At 47.0% G+C, this 16,230-nt stretch overlaps 1 protein-coding gene and 1 long non-coding RNA gene across 5 annotated transcripts in view; one reads left to right on the forward strand and one right to left on the reverse strand.

Annotated features, from left to right (window-relative positions):
- The window catches only part of sgcg (sarcoglycan, gamma), a 1,082,174-nt gene that overhangs the window by 735,079 nt on the left and 330,865 nt on the right, over nt 1–16,230 (forward strand). For all 4 annotated transcript variants that reach the window (XM_072476857.1, XM_072476856.1, XM_072476855.1 and 1 more), the window contains one exon: nt 5,865–5,952. In XM_072476857.1, coding sequence (XP_072332958.1) covers nt 5,865–5,952 — 88 coding nt within the window. The remainder of the gene's footprint in view (nt 1–5,864; nt 5,953–16,230) is intronic.
- LOC140391870 (uncharacterized) overlaps nt 1–16,230 on the reverse strand; it is a 174,625-nt gene that overhangs the window by 5,880 nt on the left and 152,515 nt on the right. The gene's annotated exons all lie outside the window — the stretch shown is intronic.

Consider the following 16,230-nt stretch of genomic DNA (forward strand, 5'->3'; position numbering starts at 1 on the left):
GTCCCGACGAATCTGATACCTGCACAGGTCAGACCTGAGCCCCAAGGGGGTCAAGATGCCAACATAGGAGAGGTCATCGACACTGATTCTGAAATGGAGACCTAGCCATCGGTGATCTTCGATGGGGAGTTCACAGTGCAGCAGCCTCCGGCAGAGATTCCAATTCAGTGTTCCAGTCGAAAGCGACTTTACCTTCCAGGTACATGCCGCCCGATCGTGCAACCTGCCAACAAAGTGAGTCCAGAGCCCTTCTTCTCCTCGGGGTGGTGGAGGTGGGGGGCGGGGGGGGGGGGGGGGGCGGGGGGCGGCGGGGGCATCTCTAATGTTGAGTACTTAAACTTCTGTATAAAGTCGGCCAGTCTGTGTACCAACATCATGAAATACCCGGCTGGTATCATTCAAACCATGTAAATAATTGTGTTCTAAATTAAACCTTATTTCCTTTTTGACTCGGTGTGGAATCCCTTGTGGTCTATTAAATGTACCATAACCTGTGTCCACAACCAGTATACAGCTAAAAGACAGCAGGAAGCTTTGGTGCTCATTCATGTTCCCAGATGGAGCACATTTCTGATTTGCTGCGAATACATCACCCAGAACGGCACCGTCACAGGAACGTTGGTCTTGGTTTTTTATGCCTTTCACTTTATTGCCACCCAGTCCCAGTCTGCTCTCTCATTGGCATCTTCGGAATGACTGGTAATTTGTTGAAGTACAGCCGTTGATGCATATTCAGATTGTTTTGATGATATCCAGAACAAAGGAAATTAAAACATGTATTTACCCAACTCAGATAGAGCTGCCAATCAAACTTACACTTCAAAGTATCCACTGGATGTCAAAACAAAGAATGTTCGCTTCTGAGGGAAAACTCTAGCATTATTTGAAGTTAAAGGCTTATAATTACAGGGAATTCAAATATTTAGGCAGCTAGCAGTAACACTGCTATGTAATGCTAAGAATTCAGACATGAGCAGACTTGAGTTACTAGATCTATTCAAAATCTAGCCCATTTAGCAGGTAGACTGCATAGGCCAACGATACTCCAAGGCCCCGACCATAGAGCTCCTGGTGGAGAGGAAAAAGCTACACATGGACTTTGACTTGCTCTTCACGGGGAAAGCAATGCGCCAACTCTGCCAGGCACAGGGGACCCTGTATGATCAAAGAGGCGAAGCCAGCTGCCTGCTGGCTCAACAGCTAAGAAAGCAAGCAGTCATGAGGGAAATAGTACCGATTAGAGACAACAAGGACAAACTAGTAGCGGAGCCAGAAAAGGTCAATGAGGCATTTGAAGCCTTCTATTGGGGGCTGTATACCTCCGAGCCCCCAGCAGGGGACTGGATCCCCAGGATCCCCCAAAAGATTTGGCAGAGAACGAGAGTCACGGGGGGACTACACTCGCAAACCTGCAATATTTTCACTGGGCAGCAACTGCGGAGAGAGTAAAGGGCCAGAAGCTGAGTGAGTGCTTATGGAGAAGGCCTCCTGCAGGTGGACCTCCATCCAGGCCCTGGCCATGGTAGCACTCCCATCCCCACTGAACAAACACTCAACAAGCCCAGTGGTGATAGCAACACTCTGGTTGCGGCAGCACTTCGGACTAACCAATATGTCTGTTAAGACCCCAATCTGCAATAACCACAGATTCATGCCTGAGACAATGGACGCCACCTTCAAAAGGTGGAGACAGGTCGGAGGGAGCTGACAGTTAGGAACTTCTACACTGACAATAGACTGACAACGCTCGAGGAACTAACAAACAAGTTCCAGCTAACAAGGGATAACAAGCTAAGATATATGCAGATTAAATACCTCTTACGTAGGGAAGCAAGGACATACCCATGGCTATCACAACAATCGTTACTCGAGGACTTACTGGACACTGACATCTCAGGGAAGGGGAACTGCGGCGACCTGTATGGGCGACTACTGGGCAGGGCACTAACACAACTGGACGAGACAAGAGAAAAATGGGAGGAGGACGTAGGGTTTGAAATAGGGTGGGGACTCTGGAGCGAAGAACTGCACAGGGTCAACTCCACCTCCACTTGCGCAAGGCTAAGCCTAATGCAGCTGGAAGTGGTACACATGGGGGACAAAGAAACCAGGCTCAGCAAACAGCAAAATGCACGCCGTCACGCCAATCAAACAGGAACAAGGTATAGGAGCTGAAGAGGGAAGAAGCTGAAGAGGGAAGGAGGCGCGCCAGACGATTTGAAGGGGAGGGGGGCTCGAGAAGAAAAGGGGGAGAGGCAGGTGGGCTATCTGGCTGGAATTAAGCACCGACTAGAGAGCACATAAAGAAAAGCCGCAACCGATGTAAATAGCAAAAGGCACCTGATGTATATATATTTTCTCTTTTTTTTTCTTTTTCTTTTCTGTAACACCCTCCGTAATTCTGCCTCAATTTAGGGTGTGGTCCCTGTTTTGGCAGTAACAGCGGGTCTGGTCCATGGGTTGGAGTACGATGACGACCCGCTCTGCGATGAGCTCTGGTGCTCCACATCTTTGACAACAGCCCATAATAGCAATTTCCATTGTCCACCTGGGCATCCCTACAGGTCAGCTGGCCCTTCCATCACATGGTCCCACCGAACCCTTGGGGTGGTGGAGGTGGGGGCTGGGTGCAGTCGGGGGGGGCGGGTTGGTTTGAGAGCAAGGGGAGGGGCAGGTTCCTGGTGCGATGTGAAGTGCCCAACCTCGGGGCCCCGGCCCTCACCCACCTACAACATACGCCCATTTCCTGCGCCCCCCCCCCCCCCCCCCCGCCGGGAATCGCATCCTGCTGCGATTACCGCCGTGTGACCTGGGTCCTCTTTGGTGGACTCCTGGGGCTCCCCTGCCACCTTGCGGTGCCAGTCCTGGAGGCCCGCTCTCATCTCGAACAGGGTCTCCATGCTTGTGGCCACGGGGACAGGGACCGGGCGGCAGCTGTGACGGAAAGTCAGTTTCATCCCCGGACTGGTGCTCTTGCGTTTGGGGCCTCCCTTCACTATCCGCTGCTGACTTGTCGCTGGAATCTGTTTGGGTTTGGGGTCAGAGGCGGGGGACACCAGAAGGGCCCGCTTCATCTCCAGGTGATCCTGCAAAACACAAGACATCACGCATGATTGGATCATGGTTTGGGGTTGTGGGTGGTGTGGGGGAGGTGGGGTGGTGTGGGGATGATGCGCGGGTGGTGAGGGGGTGATGTGTGGATCGTGCCACACGTGCCATAGGAACACCGCAACTCAGCAGGAGCTCTCTTGGTTGCCCAATGCCGACCTCCACCTCGGCGACTGCGCCTCTCTCCGGGCCCACTGACCAGGTGCAGAGACCCTGCACTCCACTTCCAGTCTTCTCTCTCTCTCTCTGCAGTATGCACTGCCTTCTCCTGGGGGTGAGATGTGGGGAGGGAGACAGAAAGCGCACAATGTTAGGCAGTCGAACATTTGCAGTACAGGGGATGGGCAGCTGGCAGCCTTTGTGGCCAGGGCTACCGGGCCATGGCAGGCAGTATGGGTGTTGGCATGTCGTGCAGGGTGGGAAGCGTGCACACTGCCGACAGGTGGGGTTCGGATGCCCTCCAGGTGGGTGGAGGGGGTGTTATGAGTGTGTGGGACAGGGTTTGGTGCCGGGGCAAGGTGCTGGATACTCACCCTGCGGCCCTGAGGAGGTCGTGCAGCTTCTTCCTGCACTGTTGCCCCATCCTGGCAGTGAGGTCCACGCCGCTCATGGCCTCTGCTACCTGCGCATTGGCTCGGTGTACGGTGGCAGGAGGCAACCTTCTTCCCACTCCGAGGAATAGGTTGGCCCACCTCTCCTCCACAGCATCCAGCAGAGTCTCAAGTTCTGCATCTGCAAACCGGGGTGCCGCTCTCTGTGCTGCCATCTTGTTGTCTAGGATGAATGTGTGTGGTGAGTGGAGTGCTAATCTGCGGCTGCAGCTTGTCAGCCTCTCGAGTGGCAATCCTGACCCCAGCAAATCGCACACCGTTTTCGCTGCAATCGATTGAGTTTCACGTGGTACCGGTGCTAGTCCATTAACGGATCATGAATTGCTCCGAGGCCAGCGCCAATTTAGTAGTCGTCGAAGTCCACCAATCAGTTCCGGCATCAATATTTAGTTTCTGAAACGGAGGGCTGGATTCCCCACTGTCGGGATTCTCCGTTGGGCCGGCTTCCTGGGGATTTCCTGACAGCGTGGGGCTGCCCACAATGGGAAACCTCATTGGCCGGCTGGCGAGACGGAGAATCCCGGGGGGGCGCCACACCAGAACTCTGGTGTGGGCTTTTAGCCTTGAGCAAGTCACAAACGTTTGGAGGAGGGTCTATCCCTGGTTCAATTGTTCCATTGTGCTTCCAAAAAATGAGTCAGCCTTTATATGTGGTGGTGTATTTTCCCCCAACCCTTCAGTTTGGAGTTCAGATCCTCTACCAATAACCCCACAGCAAAGCTGAAATAAGGTAAAAGAAGAGAGTTGGTTTATTTTAAGCACACGTGAAACGCGGGAAGGGCTTTCGCAATCTTTTGCACCCAGACAATAAGGGAAAGAAAGGGGTACAGGTCAAGACCATGATAAAAATAAATTATGGTTTCATGTGAGTCCAGAGTCTAGAATTGAAAGTCCAATGGTGTACTCCTTCAGAGCTTAACAGACAGTAAGTTGCTGAGTGATCTGTCTTTCCAGAAGCGATGATTTCCACGATAAAAAAAGGCATGCAGAGATAGCAACGATGTTCCAGAAGTATACAGAGTAGATGAGCACCAGGCCATGTGCCTGGACAGAAGTCTGCTGCCACTACCTGTTGGGTGCTAAAATGGTTGACTGTATGAGTTCAGTTCACGCACCAATATTACAGGTTCTAACAGCTTGGAGGGAGATCATGTAACAATCCTCCCACTTCTTCTCCTGGGTTTTGGATTTAGGATGTATTTTTCCAGACCTGGACTTTGTCCATTTTTTAAAATAAAATAATAATTGTACAAAGTAAACAAGTTGAGCTACATATATATATGTATGTGAATATAAATTCCTTCCTGTCTTCTGAATGGAACACTAGGTTGATCTGTCAGTACAGTATTGAGAGAGAGCTAGACAAGAACAATTGTCCAATTCAGAGGCAATTTAGTGTGGCCAATCCACCTGCACATTTTTTGGGTGTGGGGTGAAACCCACGCAGACATGGGGAGAATGTGCAAACTCCACACGGACAGTGAACCAGGGCCAGGATTCGAACCTGGGTCCTCAGCGCCGCAGTCCCAGTGCTAACTACTGCACTGCATGCTGCCTCCAAATTATTCCATGATACAATATGATCAGTGCAACAAGCCATTGAGAGTAATAGACTCTCAATAAGAATAAGAACTGACACACAAAAGATATTTAGCACTTTAACTTTTCAAATATTTTAATGTTGATGAAGGGCATTACCTGATTGTGACTTTTTGATTTATTTTGCCTGTTTTTCCAACATTGGTAACACCTACATCTTATTTGAAAATAAAAGTTCAAAATAATAAAGTGAGCTGGGGGTAATTTTCACACTCACTGCTGTGTGGTATACTGGTTGAGTGGATTGTATGAACCTTTTGATATTTCCATTGGTTTCAGAGTAATTGTAAATTGGGTGGGTTGTAAAACAAATCAACCAGTTTACTGCCCAAGCTGTGAGGATGAAAATGATCTCCCATTATTACTTTGGAAATGTACTTCCATTTGCATAACAAATACACATAACATGCACGATGCACTTGAATACATTTCACATATTAATCCTTTAGTACTGTCTGTGCTGTTACAACTATGTCGGCCAGTTATATTTTTCCCCAAATGCTTTAATAGTGAAAGCAGATTTCCTTTCTTTAAAACCTCTTGCAGGATTCCCCCTTGCTTGTGGATTCTTCGCAAAATGTGACTGTTAATGCTCGTAACTCTGAGGGACAGGTGACAGGCAGATTAACAGTGGGTGAGTATAATTTTCTGTTCTGCTTTTCTTCTCTGTTAAACGGGCAAGCAATTCAGCAGTGAGCATCACAAGCTCGTCGACATCACAAGGAAAGGCCAGATGGTTGTCTGAGGGTGAGAAATGCAAGTATCTGCCCATTGGAGTCTGAAATTAAAGTGCATGATCAGTATCATTCCAGGAAAACATTTTACATTGTGTTAAGGCCACCCAGTGCAGCAGACCCAAGGTCATGGGGAATGTAAAGTAGCTTGAATTTTATGAACTGTACTTGATAATGTGAGTGCTTGATGTTGATAAGTGGATGCAAAAAAGTATAATAAAATCTTCAGCTTTGATACTTCTGAAATCGTCTTTAATTTGAGGCACAATGTGGCTAAAGTTGCATCAGGCCTCAAAGATGTGCTCTGAAATTTTATTTTCTGTACGAACATCTGAGGCACTTCAGCAATTTTTAAGGACATCTGACTTATCTGACCTTCACCTTTCCAGTACTATCTATTTAAAAACTCTTCTCATGTTTTTGAAGGAAGAGCCCAACTCCGTAGACTTACGAAATGTGGCCACAATATCTCCCTCACCTTCATGCAATAGTAAATTGTTTGTAAATCATCTGTACAGGGTTGTGCCAGTGTTTGCAATAATTCCTTTGTGTGACCTTTTTAAGTTTCATACTGTGGCATGACTGTATATGGTTTGTCTGTATCCAAATATCTATTGTCTAAAGTATTTTTGACTTGCACCCCCCCTCCCCGATGGTTAATTTTGTAAATGTACCAGTTGTGATGAATTTTTTCCTTTTTAACTCTTTTTTCAGCAACTAGATGTTGACAGGAAGTTACGCATTGGATAACAAAATTAGCTCCATTATGAACGTCTTTGCTGGATACATATGCAATTACGCAATTGTAGCGCACAATGACTCACGAGAGACGAATAGAGATGAAGTCGATGAGGCTTTATTAAGCGTGACTTGTTCCCCGCAGTTCAGCAACAGACTGGAGCTGCGGGGAGAACTTCTGGTTCTTATACTCCGCCTTCAGGGCGGAGCTAGAGATCAACAGCCAACCAGGACCCGGGATCTGTCAGCCAATGGCATCACGGCTTCACAGTCCCACATGACCCCTAATGCATACTACCACAGCAATGTCATGTCAAACACGACCCAAAGAGGAAAGAGCACTTAGGTTTTATCCATGGTACTCGCAGAATTCATTGAATTCATCAGAAATGATGATAGATAGGAACTGTAATTGTCCTCAGTGTTCACAGACTGAGAAGATGAAAGGTACTCCCACTCGATTGATATCTATTGACCTCAATGTATATTTGTGTTTGTATGTGTGTTTGTGTGCATGAGAATCAAGTGATGCTTGTATCAGGCTATATTTTGGAGGTGATAACAGTACAGCACAGAACAGGCCCTTCGGCCCTCGATGTTGTGCTGAGCATTGGCCGAAACCAAGATCAAGCTATCCCACTCCCTGTCATTCTGGTGTGCTCCATGTGCCTATCCAAAAACCGCTTGAAAGTTCCTAAAGTGTCTGATTCCACTATCACAGCTGGCAGTCCATTCCACACCCTAACCACTCTCTGAGTAAAGAACCTACCTCGGCCATCCCTCGTATATCTCCCACCCTGAATCTTATAGTTATGCTCCCTTGTAACAGCTACATCCACCCGAGGAAATGGTCTCTGAACGTCCACTCTATCTATCCTCCTCATTATCTTATAAACTTCTATTAAGTCGCCTCTCATCGTCCTCCGCTCCAAAGAGAAAAGCCCTAGCTCTCTCACCCTTTCCTCATAAGACCTATCCTGCAAACCAGGCAGCATCCTGGTAAAACTCCTTTGCACCCTTTCCAATGCTTCCACATCCTTCCTATAATGAGGTGACCAGAACTGCACACAATACTCCAAATGTGATCCCACCAAGGTCATGTATAGTTGCAGCATAACCCCACAGCTCTTAAACTCAAGCCCCCTATTAATAAACGCTAACACACTATAAGCCTTCTTCATGGCTCTATCCACTTGAGTGGCAACCTTCAGAGATCTGTGGACATGGACCCCAAGATCTCTCTGTTCCTCCACATTCCTCAGAACCCTGCCGTTGACCCTGTAATCCGCATTCACATTTTTTCTACCAAAATGAACACCTCGCACTTATCAGAGTTGAACTCCATCTGCCATTTTTCGGCCTAGCTCTGCATCGTATCAATGTCTCTTTGCAGCCTACAACAGCCCTCCACCTCATCCACTGCTCCACCAATCTTGGTATCATCAGCAAATTTACTGACCCACCCTTCAGCCCCCTCCTCCAAGTCATTGATAAAATTCACAAATAGCAGATGACCCAGCACTGATCCCTGTGGTACACCGCTGGTAACTGGTCTCCAGTCTGAACATTTTCCATCCACCACCACCCTCTGTCTTCTATGTGATAGCCAGTTACTTATCCAATTGGCCAAATTTCCCTCTATCCCACACCTCCTTACTTTCTTCATGAGCCGACCATGGGGAACCTTATCAAACGCCTTACTAAAATCCATGTATACGACATCAACTGCTCTACCTTCATCTATACACTTAGTTACCTACTCAAAGAATTCAATCAAATTTGTGAGGCAAGACCTACCTTTCACGAATCCGTGTTGACTATCCCGGATTAAGCTGCATCTTTCCAAATGATCATAAATCCTACCCTTCAGGACCTTTTTCATTATCTTCCCGACCACCGAAGTAAGACTAACTGGCCTATAATTACCAGGGTCATTCCTATTCCCTTTCTTGAACAGAGGAACAACATTCGCCACTCCCCAGTCCTCTGGCACTATCCCCGTGGACAGCGAGGACCCAAAGATCAAAGCCAAAGGCTCTGAAACCTTATCCCTTGCCTCCTAAAGAATCCTTGGGTATATCCCATCTGGCCCAGGTGACTTATCGACCCTCAGGTTTTTCAAAATTGCTTCTACATCCTTCCTCAGAACATCTACTTCCTCCAGCCTACCCGCCTGAATCACACTCTCATCCTCAAAAACATGGCCCCTCTCCTTTGTGAACACTGAAGAAAAGTATTCATTCAACGCCTCTCCTATTTCTTCTGACTCCATGCACAAGTTCCCACTACTGTCCTTCACCAGCCCTACCCGCACCCTGGTCATTCCTTTATTTCTCACATAAGAGTAAAAAGCCTTGGGGTTTTCCTTGATCTGACCCATCAAGGACTTCTCATGCCCCCTCCTAGCTCTCCTATGTCCATTTTTCAGCTCATTCCTTGCTACCTTGTAACCCTCAAGCGACCCTACTGAACCTTGTTTTCTCATCCTTACATACTCTTCCTTTTTCCTCTTGACAAGACATTCAACCTCTTTTGTGAACCATGGTTCCCTCACATGGCCATTTCCTCCCTGCCTGACAGGGACATGCCTATCAAGGACACGCAGTATTTGTTCCTTGAACAAGCTCCACTTTTCATTTGTGCCTTTCCCTGACAGTTTCTGTTCCCATCTTATGCTCCCTAATTCTTGCCTAATCGCATCATAATTACCCCTCTCCCAATTATAAACCTTGCCCTGCCGTATGGCCCTATCCCTCTCCATTGCAATTGTGAAAGACACCGAATTGTGGTCACTATCTCCAAAGTGCTCTCCCACAAACAAATCAAACAATTGGCCCGGTTCATTACGCAGTACCAAATCCAATGTGGCCCCCCCTCTTGTCGGCATATCCACATATTGTGTCAGGAAACCGTCCTGCACACACTGTACAAAAACTGCCCCATCCGAACTGTTCGACCTATAGATGTTCCAATCAATATTTGGAAAGTTAAAATCACCCATGACAACTACCCTGAGACTTCCACACCTATCCATAATCTGTTTTGCAATTTCTTCCTCCACATCTCTATTTGGGGGCCTATAGAAAACTCCTAACAATGTGACCACTCCTTTCCTATTTCTAACTTTGGCCCATATTACCTCAGTAGGCAGATCCCCTTCAATCAGTAGGCAGATCCCCTTCAGTTGTCTGACACTGTTTTGGAGAATACATGAAGAAAATTGTAATAGTAACATTCATCCTGCCTTAATTGATCAAACTGAGGCTGCTACGAATGTATTGATTTTGAGCATTTCGAGAAGCACTAGATAATAAATGAAAGCCAACGTTGATTATGGCAAATAATAGTTGACAAATATTAGTCATTTTTTTGAAGAAAGAATGATATAAATAAAAGTAGATGCAGCAAATGTGCACATAGCTTTTCAGAAAGATAATAATTTTTATTATTGTTACAAGAAGGCTTACACTGCAATTAAGTTACTATGAAAATCCTCTAGTTGCCACACTCTGGCGCCTGTTCCAGTACACCGAGGGAGAATTCAGTATGTCTAATTCACCTCACAAGCACGTCTTTTGAGACTTGTGGGAAGAAGCCGGAGCATCCGGAGGAAACCTATGCAGGCATGTGGAGAACGTACAAACTCCGCACAGACAGTGACCCAAGCTGGGAATCGAACCTGGGTCCTGGGGATTTTCACAGTAACTTCATTGTAGTGTTAATGTAAGCCTACTTGTGACACTATTATAACACCTGTACTCATATCCTGTTACACACCATATCACACTGTCCAATCACCCCCATGCTTGTGACCTGTATTGGCTCCCAATCCAGAAGTGTCTCAGATTTATAATTCTTGAATTTATTCTTCAGCCCCTCTAGGTCTATGCCCCTCAAAAGTACTACGAATGTCTCCAACTGCACATCCCCTCCCAAATTTGCTCTTCCTCTGATTCAGGCCTCTTCCCCAACCATCCCTCGTGTCAACCCAGTATTCACAGCCATCAATTGCCAGGCACCACTCTGTGCAACTTCCTTCTCAAAAACCACCTTCCACAACCACCACCACCCCCCCGCCCCCAAATCTCTACATTAAGTTCTTCCTTAATGCCAGCATCTTTACCAATTCACTACTTGTAATTTACTCTTTTTTTTTTAATTTAGAGGACGCAATTCATTTTTTCTATTTAAGGGGCAATTTAGCGTGACCAATCCACCTACTCTGCACATCTTTGGGTTGTGGGGGCGAAACCCACGTAAACATGGGGAGAATGTGCAAACTCCACACGGACAGTGACCCAGAGCCGGGATCGAACCTGGGACCTCGGCGCCATGAGGCTGCGGGGCTAACCCACTGCGCCACCGTGCTGCCCCTTGTAATTTACTCTTAGGCTTAACATTCATTTCTTCTTATATATCTGTGAAATGTTTGGGGATAAGTTTCTATGTTAGAAGCACTACATAAATCCAAAATATTGCTTTGTTATTGGTGCTGATTTTATGCACCCAATTGGTAGGACATTAAAGCCAAACAGAGTAGATTCACCGGGGTGAGGAGGTACTTGAGATGCAGGTAGTATTTTCACAGCTGCAGCATAGCCTATCAGGAATCTTAACAGAGGATTTTGAGAGGTTTAATAAGAGAATGCAATTTGAGGAATCAACGAAGAGGGGTCAGTCAGGAAGAGTGCGAAGAATAATGATTGGACAGATTATTTTATTCAGCAAGTTCTCACAGCAGGTAATGCTTAACCACGTGGAGCAATTGTGGAAGCAACAATTGCATATTTTAAGCAAAGTATGGTTCAGTAATTGAAGCAATACAGATGCAGACCTATGGTAAGAGAGTTGTTGGGCGGATGGATTAAATTTTGATTACCCGAGTAAAGAGCTGTCGCAGACGTGATTAACTAGATGATCCCCTTTGGGTTGTAAAATCGAGGTGACTGTATTGTTTCTAAAATTCAGCATTATTTGCTTGCCTTCTCCAAAAGGAAAAGCTCACACCAACAATAATTTCTGCCAATTGCAAGAACATATGGCAGAAATCATTACCAGATTTTGATTAAGTTGCCAGGCTTGTCTATTGCCTTGCGCGTTATAGAGATTTATGTTGAAATGTAGTGTTTTCCGGCCTTGAGAACATTCTACTTAAGTGTCTGAATAAATCTGGTACAGTTTTAGTATCCAGGGAAATAGTTGAAGTGTAAATCTGTACATCATACCACAGCATGGCAGAAACTCAACATCCACAACCTTTGTCACTGAAATAATCTTGCTGATGAATTTTAGAACAATGTAAAGTGTAAAATAGTAATAAAGCCTAGTGCCAGCTCATACGAATTCTGAAAAGCCTGTTGTGTCACATATGTGTACATCCTGTAACAGCCTCCCCGAACAGGCGCCGGAATGTGTCGACTCGGCGCTTTTCACAGTAACTTCATTTGAAGCCTACTTGTGACAATAAGCAATTTTCATTTCATTTCATTTTCATATGTGAGACTGACAGAATATTCAATGTATTAATATTCATATATAAAACATTTTAAATAGACTCTAGGGACCATTGTATGCATATGATATGGAGAGTTTGTGTCACATTTGTAATAATATGATAATTACTATATTTTAATATCTTCCTTTAGAAAGTTGACAGCCATTTTAAATGAGAATTATTGCTAGCTGCTTTCTCAGGCCACAGAAAATGTACCTACCATTCTGGAATGCACAAGTCTATCTCCTAGCGGTTTGATACCTCAGTTGGCTGGGCTGCAAGATGCCTTTGAACCCTTTTGAATTCCCTTTGTTACAGGATAGGAGGAAAGGTTTAAGTGGTAGGAGGGGGTTGCTGGTTGTGGCGAGGGGCTGGGTGATGTAGAGGCAAGCGAGCTGTGATTGTATTCCATTGGATGAACAACCTTGGAGCTAGGAAGGGTATGATGTGTGCTTCTATTTGGTGGACTTTACAAATCTCAGTAATTGTTCTGAAGCCATCATAGGTAAGGAAAAGGCAACGATATATTGCCATATCAGTGATTGTTATTGCAAAGTTCCAAACTATAGTTCGCGCAAAAGAAACAAGTTTACTGTTTTTAATATCCAGAGATGATGCAGTCAAGAATAAATAATTGTACACCGATGATTTAATTTTACTTATCATGTATTCATTTATTTATTTAAAGTTCAGTAGTTTATTAGCGAAATCAAGCTATGAAAGAATGCTTAACCTTTTGCCTTTCTGAGGTCAGCATGGTGACCTGTTATTCAGTTTGCCAAATTCCATTGGCAAAGGTTCTGTTTGACCTTTTGGCTTGCAATTTGCACCTAGATGTAAAAAAGATGTGCAGGTTACATGGATTGGCCATGCTAAATTGCCCCTTAGTGTCCAAAGATGTGCAGGTTATGTGGGGTTAAGGGGATAGGGCGGGGGAATGGGACTAGGTAGGGTCGTAGAGGGTCGGTGCAGACTTGATGGGCTGAATGGCTTCCTTCTGCGCTGTAGGGATTCTAGGTAGGGATGGTGGACAAACAAAGGCATATTCAATAATCAAGGATTAAATGCTCACTGACAGGAGCAGCCTCTATTGCAAAAAGCGAAAACATTTACCACACATTATATTCAGGAGAATATTGGGCATGTTTCCAGAGCAGGTAGAGATTTAAGACAGTTAGAGTTCATCTAGAAGAAAGTTTGTTGAGATAAATAGTCTTTATTTGTTCCTAAAGATTCTTGGGCGAGATTCTCCGACCCCCCGCCGGGTCGGAGAATCGCCGGGGGCTGGCGTGAATCCCGCCCCCGCCGGTTGCCGAATTCTCCGGCACCGGAGATTCGGCGGGGGCAGGAATCGCACCGCGCCGGTTGGCGGGCCCCCCCCCGGCTATTCTCCGGCCCGAATGGGCCGAAGTCCCGCTACTAGAATGCCTGTCCCGCCGGCGTGGATTAAACCACCTCTCTTACTGGCAGGACAAGGCGGCACGGGTGGGCTCCGGGGTCCTGGGGGGGGCGCGGGGCGATCTGGCCCCGGGGGTGCCCCCACGGTGGCCTGGCCTGCGATCAGGGCCCACCAATCCGTGGGAGGGCCTTTGGCGTGGGGGCACTCTTTCCCTTCTGCCTTCGCCACGGTCTCCACCATGGCGGAGGCAGAAGAGACTCCCTCCACTGCGCATGCGCGGGGATGCCGTGAGCGGCCGCTAACGCTTCCGCGCATGCGCCGCCCGGTAATGTCATTTCCGCGCCAGCTGGCAGGGCACCAAAGGCCTTTCCCGCCAGCTGGCGGGGCGGAAATCAGTCCGGCGCGGGCCTAGCCCCTCAAGGTTAGGGCTCGGCCCCCCAAGATGCGGAGAATTCTGCACCTTTGGGGCGGTGTGATGCCGGACTGATTTGCGCCATTTTTGGCGCCGGTCGCAGACATCGCGCCGCTTACGGAGAATTTCGCCCCTTATTTCTCATTAATAAAGATGTGAGGATTGGGTGGCACAGCATAACCTCCCTGTACTTAAACTCTATGCCTCGGCAAAGAAAGGCAAGTATACCATATGGCTTCTTAATCACTGTATCCACCAGCTCTGCTACCATAAGGGACTGATGTACATGCACATAAGGGACTGATGTACGATCCTCGGTGCTTCCCAGGATCCTGCCGTTTATAATGTATTCCCTTGCCTTGTTTACCACCTCACACTTATCTACATGGAATTCAATTTGGCACTGACCAGCCCATCTATATTCTCCTGCATTCTAAGGTAGTGTTTTTCAAACTTTTTTCCGGGGACCTATTTTTACCAACCGGCCAACCTTCGGGACCCAACCCGGCCGACCTTCGCGACCCATGCCAGCCGACCTTCGCGACCCATGCCAGCCGACCTTCCCGACCCACGCCGGCCGACCTTCCCGACCCACGCTGGCCGACCTTCGCAACCTACATTTGCGGCCCATGCTGGCCGACCTTTGCGGCCCACGCCAGCTGACCTGCGCGGCCCACCATTTTCTCCTACCTTGTTTTTTGCTGACAAAAATGGAGGAAATGGTTTTGGGTCCATTTGGCCCCAATGGTCCCTTTGGCCCCCAACTTGTAAAAAAAAAAGGCTGCGACCATATAAAAAAAAATGGGGTCGCACTGCACATGCGTGCCCGATTATCGGTGCGCATGCGCACAGTTTTGCACATGTGCACCGATGATCGGGCAGGCTTGCGCAGTGCGGCCAAATTTTTAAAATCTGTTCCTGGCCATTTTGAAGGCCGCTCGCAGCCGGCATTATTAAAAGCCAGCTGCTGCGGCTGTTGCGCACGGATTTGCGCAATCGAGAGCACTACGATGGACGGCTCCGCGACCCTCCCGCCCACCCGCGGGTCGTGCCCCCGAGTTTGACAATGACTGCTCGAAGGCTATCTTCTTCACTATTTACCACACCACCAATATTTGTACACCGTGAACTTACTGATCAACCTGCCTACGCTCATGTCCAAATCATTTATATAAACTACAAACACCAATGGCCCCAACACTGATCCCTGCGGAACCCCACGGGACACAGGCTTCCAGTTGGAACAATACCCTCTGCTTCCTGCCACTCAGCGAATTCTGGATCCAATTTGCCAATGTGAGCTCGTACTTTCGCTTTCAGTCTCCATGTGGAACTGTATCAAAAGCCTGCTGAAGTCCAAGTAGACACATCAAATGCATTTGCCTCATCTACACACCTGGTCACCTATTCAAAAAGTTCAATCAAGTTGTTCAGACATGATCTTCCCTTACAAAACCATGCTGACTGATCTCAATTAATCCCTCCCTTATGCTAACTTTACTTCCATTACCCTACTTTGTTTATTTATGTTACTTTATTATAATGATCCTGACTTTCACTTGCCTCGGAGACCCCGAGCGACCACCAATTAGCAGCCATACTTTTACTTAGAGTGTCTCCCAGGCAATCGGGGGCCCCTGGGTGTTCAGGTTCTGTGCTGGGTGGTACCCTGGCATACCTGATGCCATCTGGGCACCCTGGTGCCAGCGTGCCTAGTTTGCACTACCAGGGTGCCAGGCAGGCATTAGGATGGAATGTGAAGGAGTCCAATCTGAAACTCGGGACCTAAATCTGAACAAAGGAAACTACAAAGGTATAAGGTGTGAGTTTGCTTAGATAGATTGGAGAACTTAATTAAAAGGCATGACAGTGGATACGCAGTAGTTAATATTTAAGGAACAAATATGTGTAATGGAACAGTTATCTGTTCCTTTCAGGTGCAAAAACAAAGTGACCCAACTATGGCTTGCAAAATAAATTAAGGACCGTATTAGATATAAAGAAGAGTCACATAAAGTTGCTCGAAAAGGTAGCAAGCCTGAGGATTGGGAGCAGTTCAGAATTCAGCAAGGGAGACCAAGAGATGAATTAAGAGGGAAAAATAGAGTAGTAAGGTGACCTTGAAAATAACATAA

The sequence above is a fragment of the Scyliorhinus torazame genome, chromosome 15, assembly GCF_047496885.1.
Source record: "Scyliorhinus torazame isolate Kashiwa2021f chromosome 15, sScyTor2.1, whole genome shotgun sequence".
Classification (NCBI taxonomy): domain Eukaryota; kingdom Metazoa; phylum Chordata; class Chondrichthyes; order Carcharhiniformes; family Scyliorhinidae; genus Scyliorhinus; species Scyliorhinus torazame.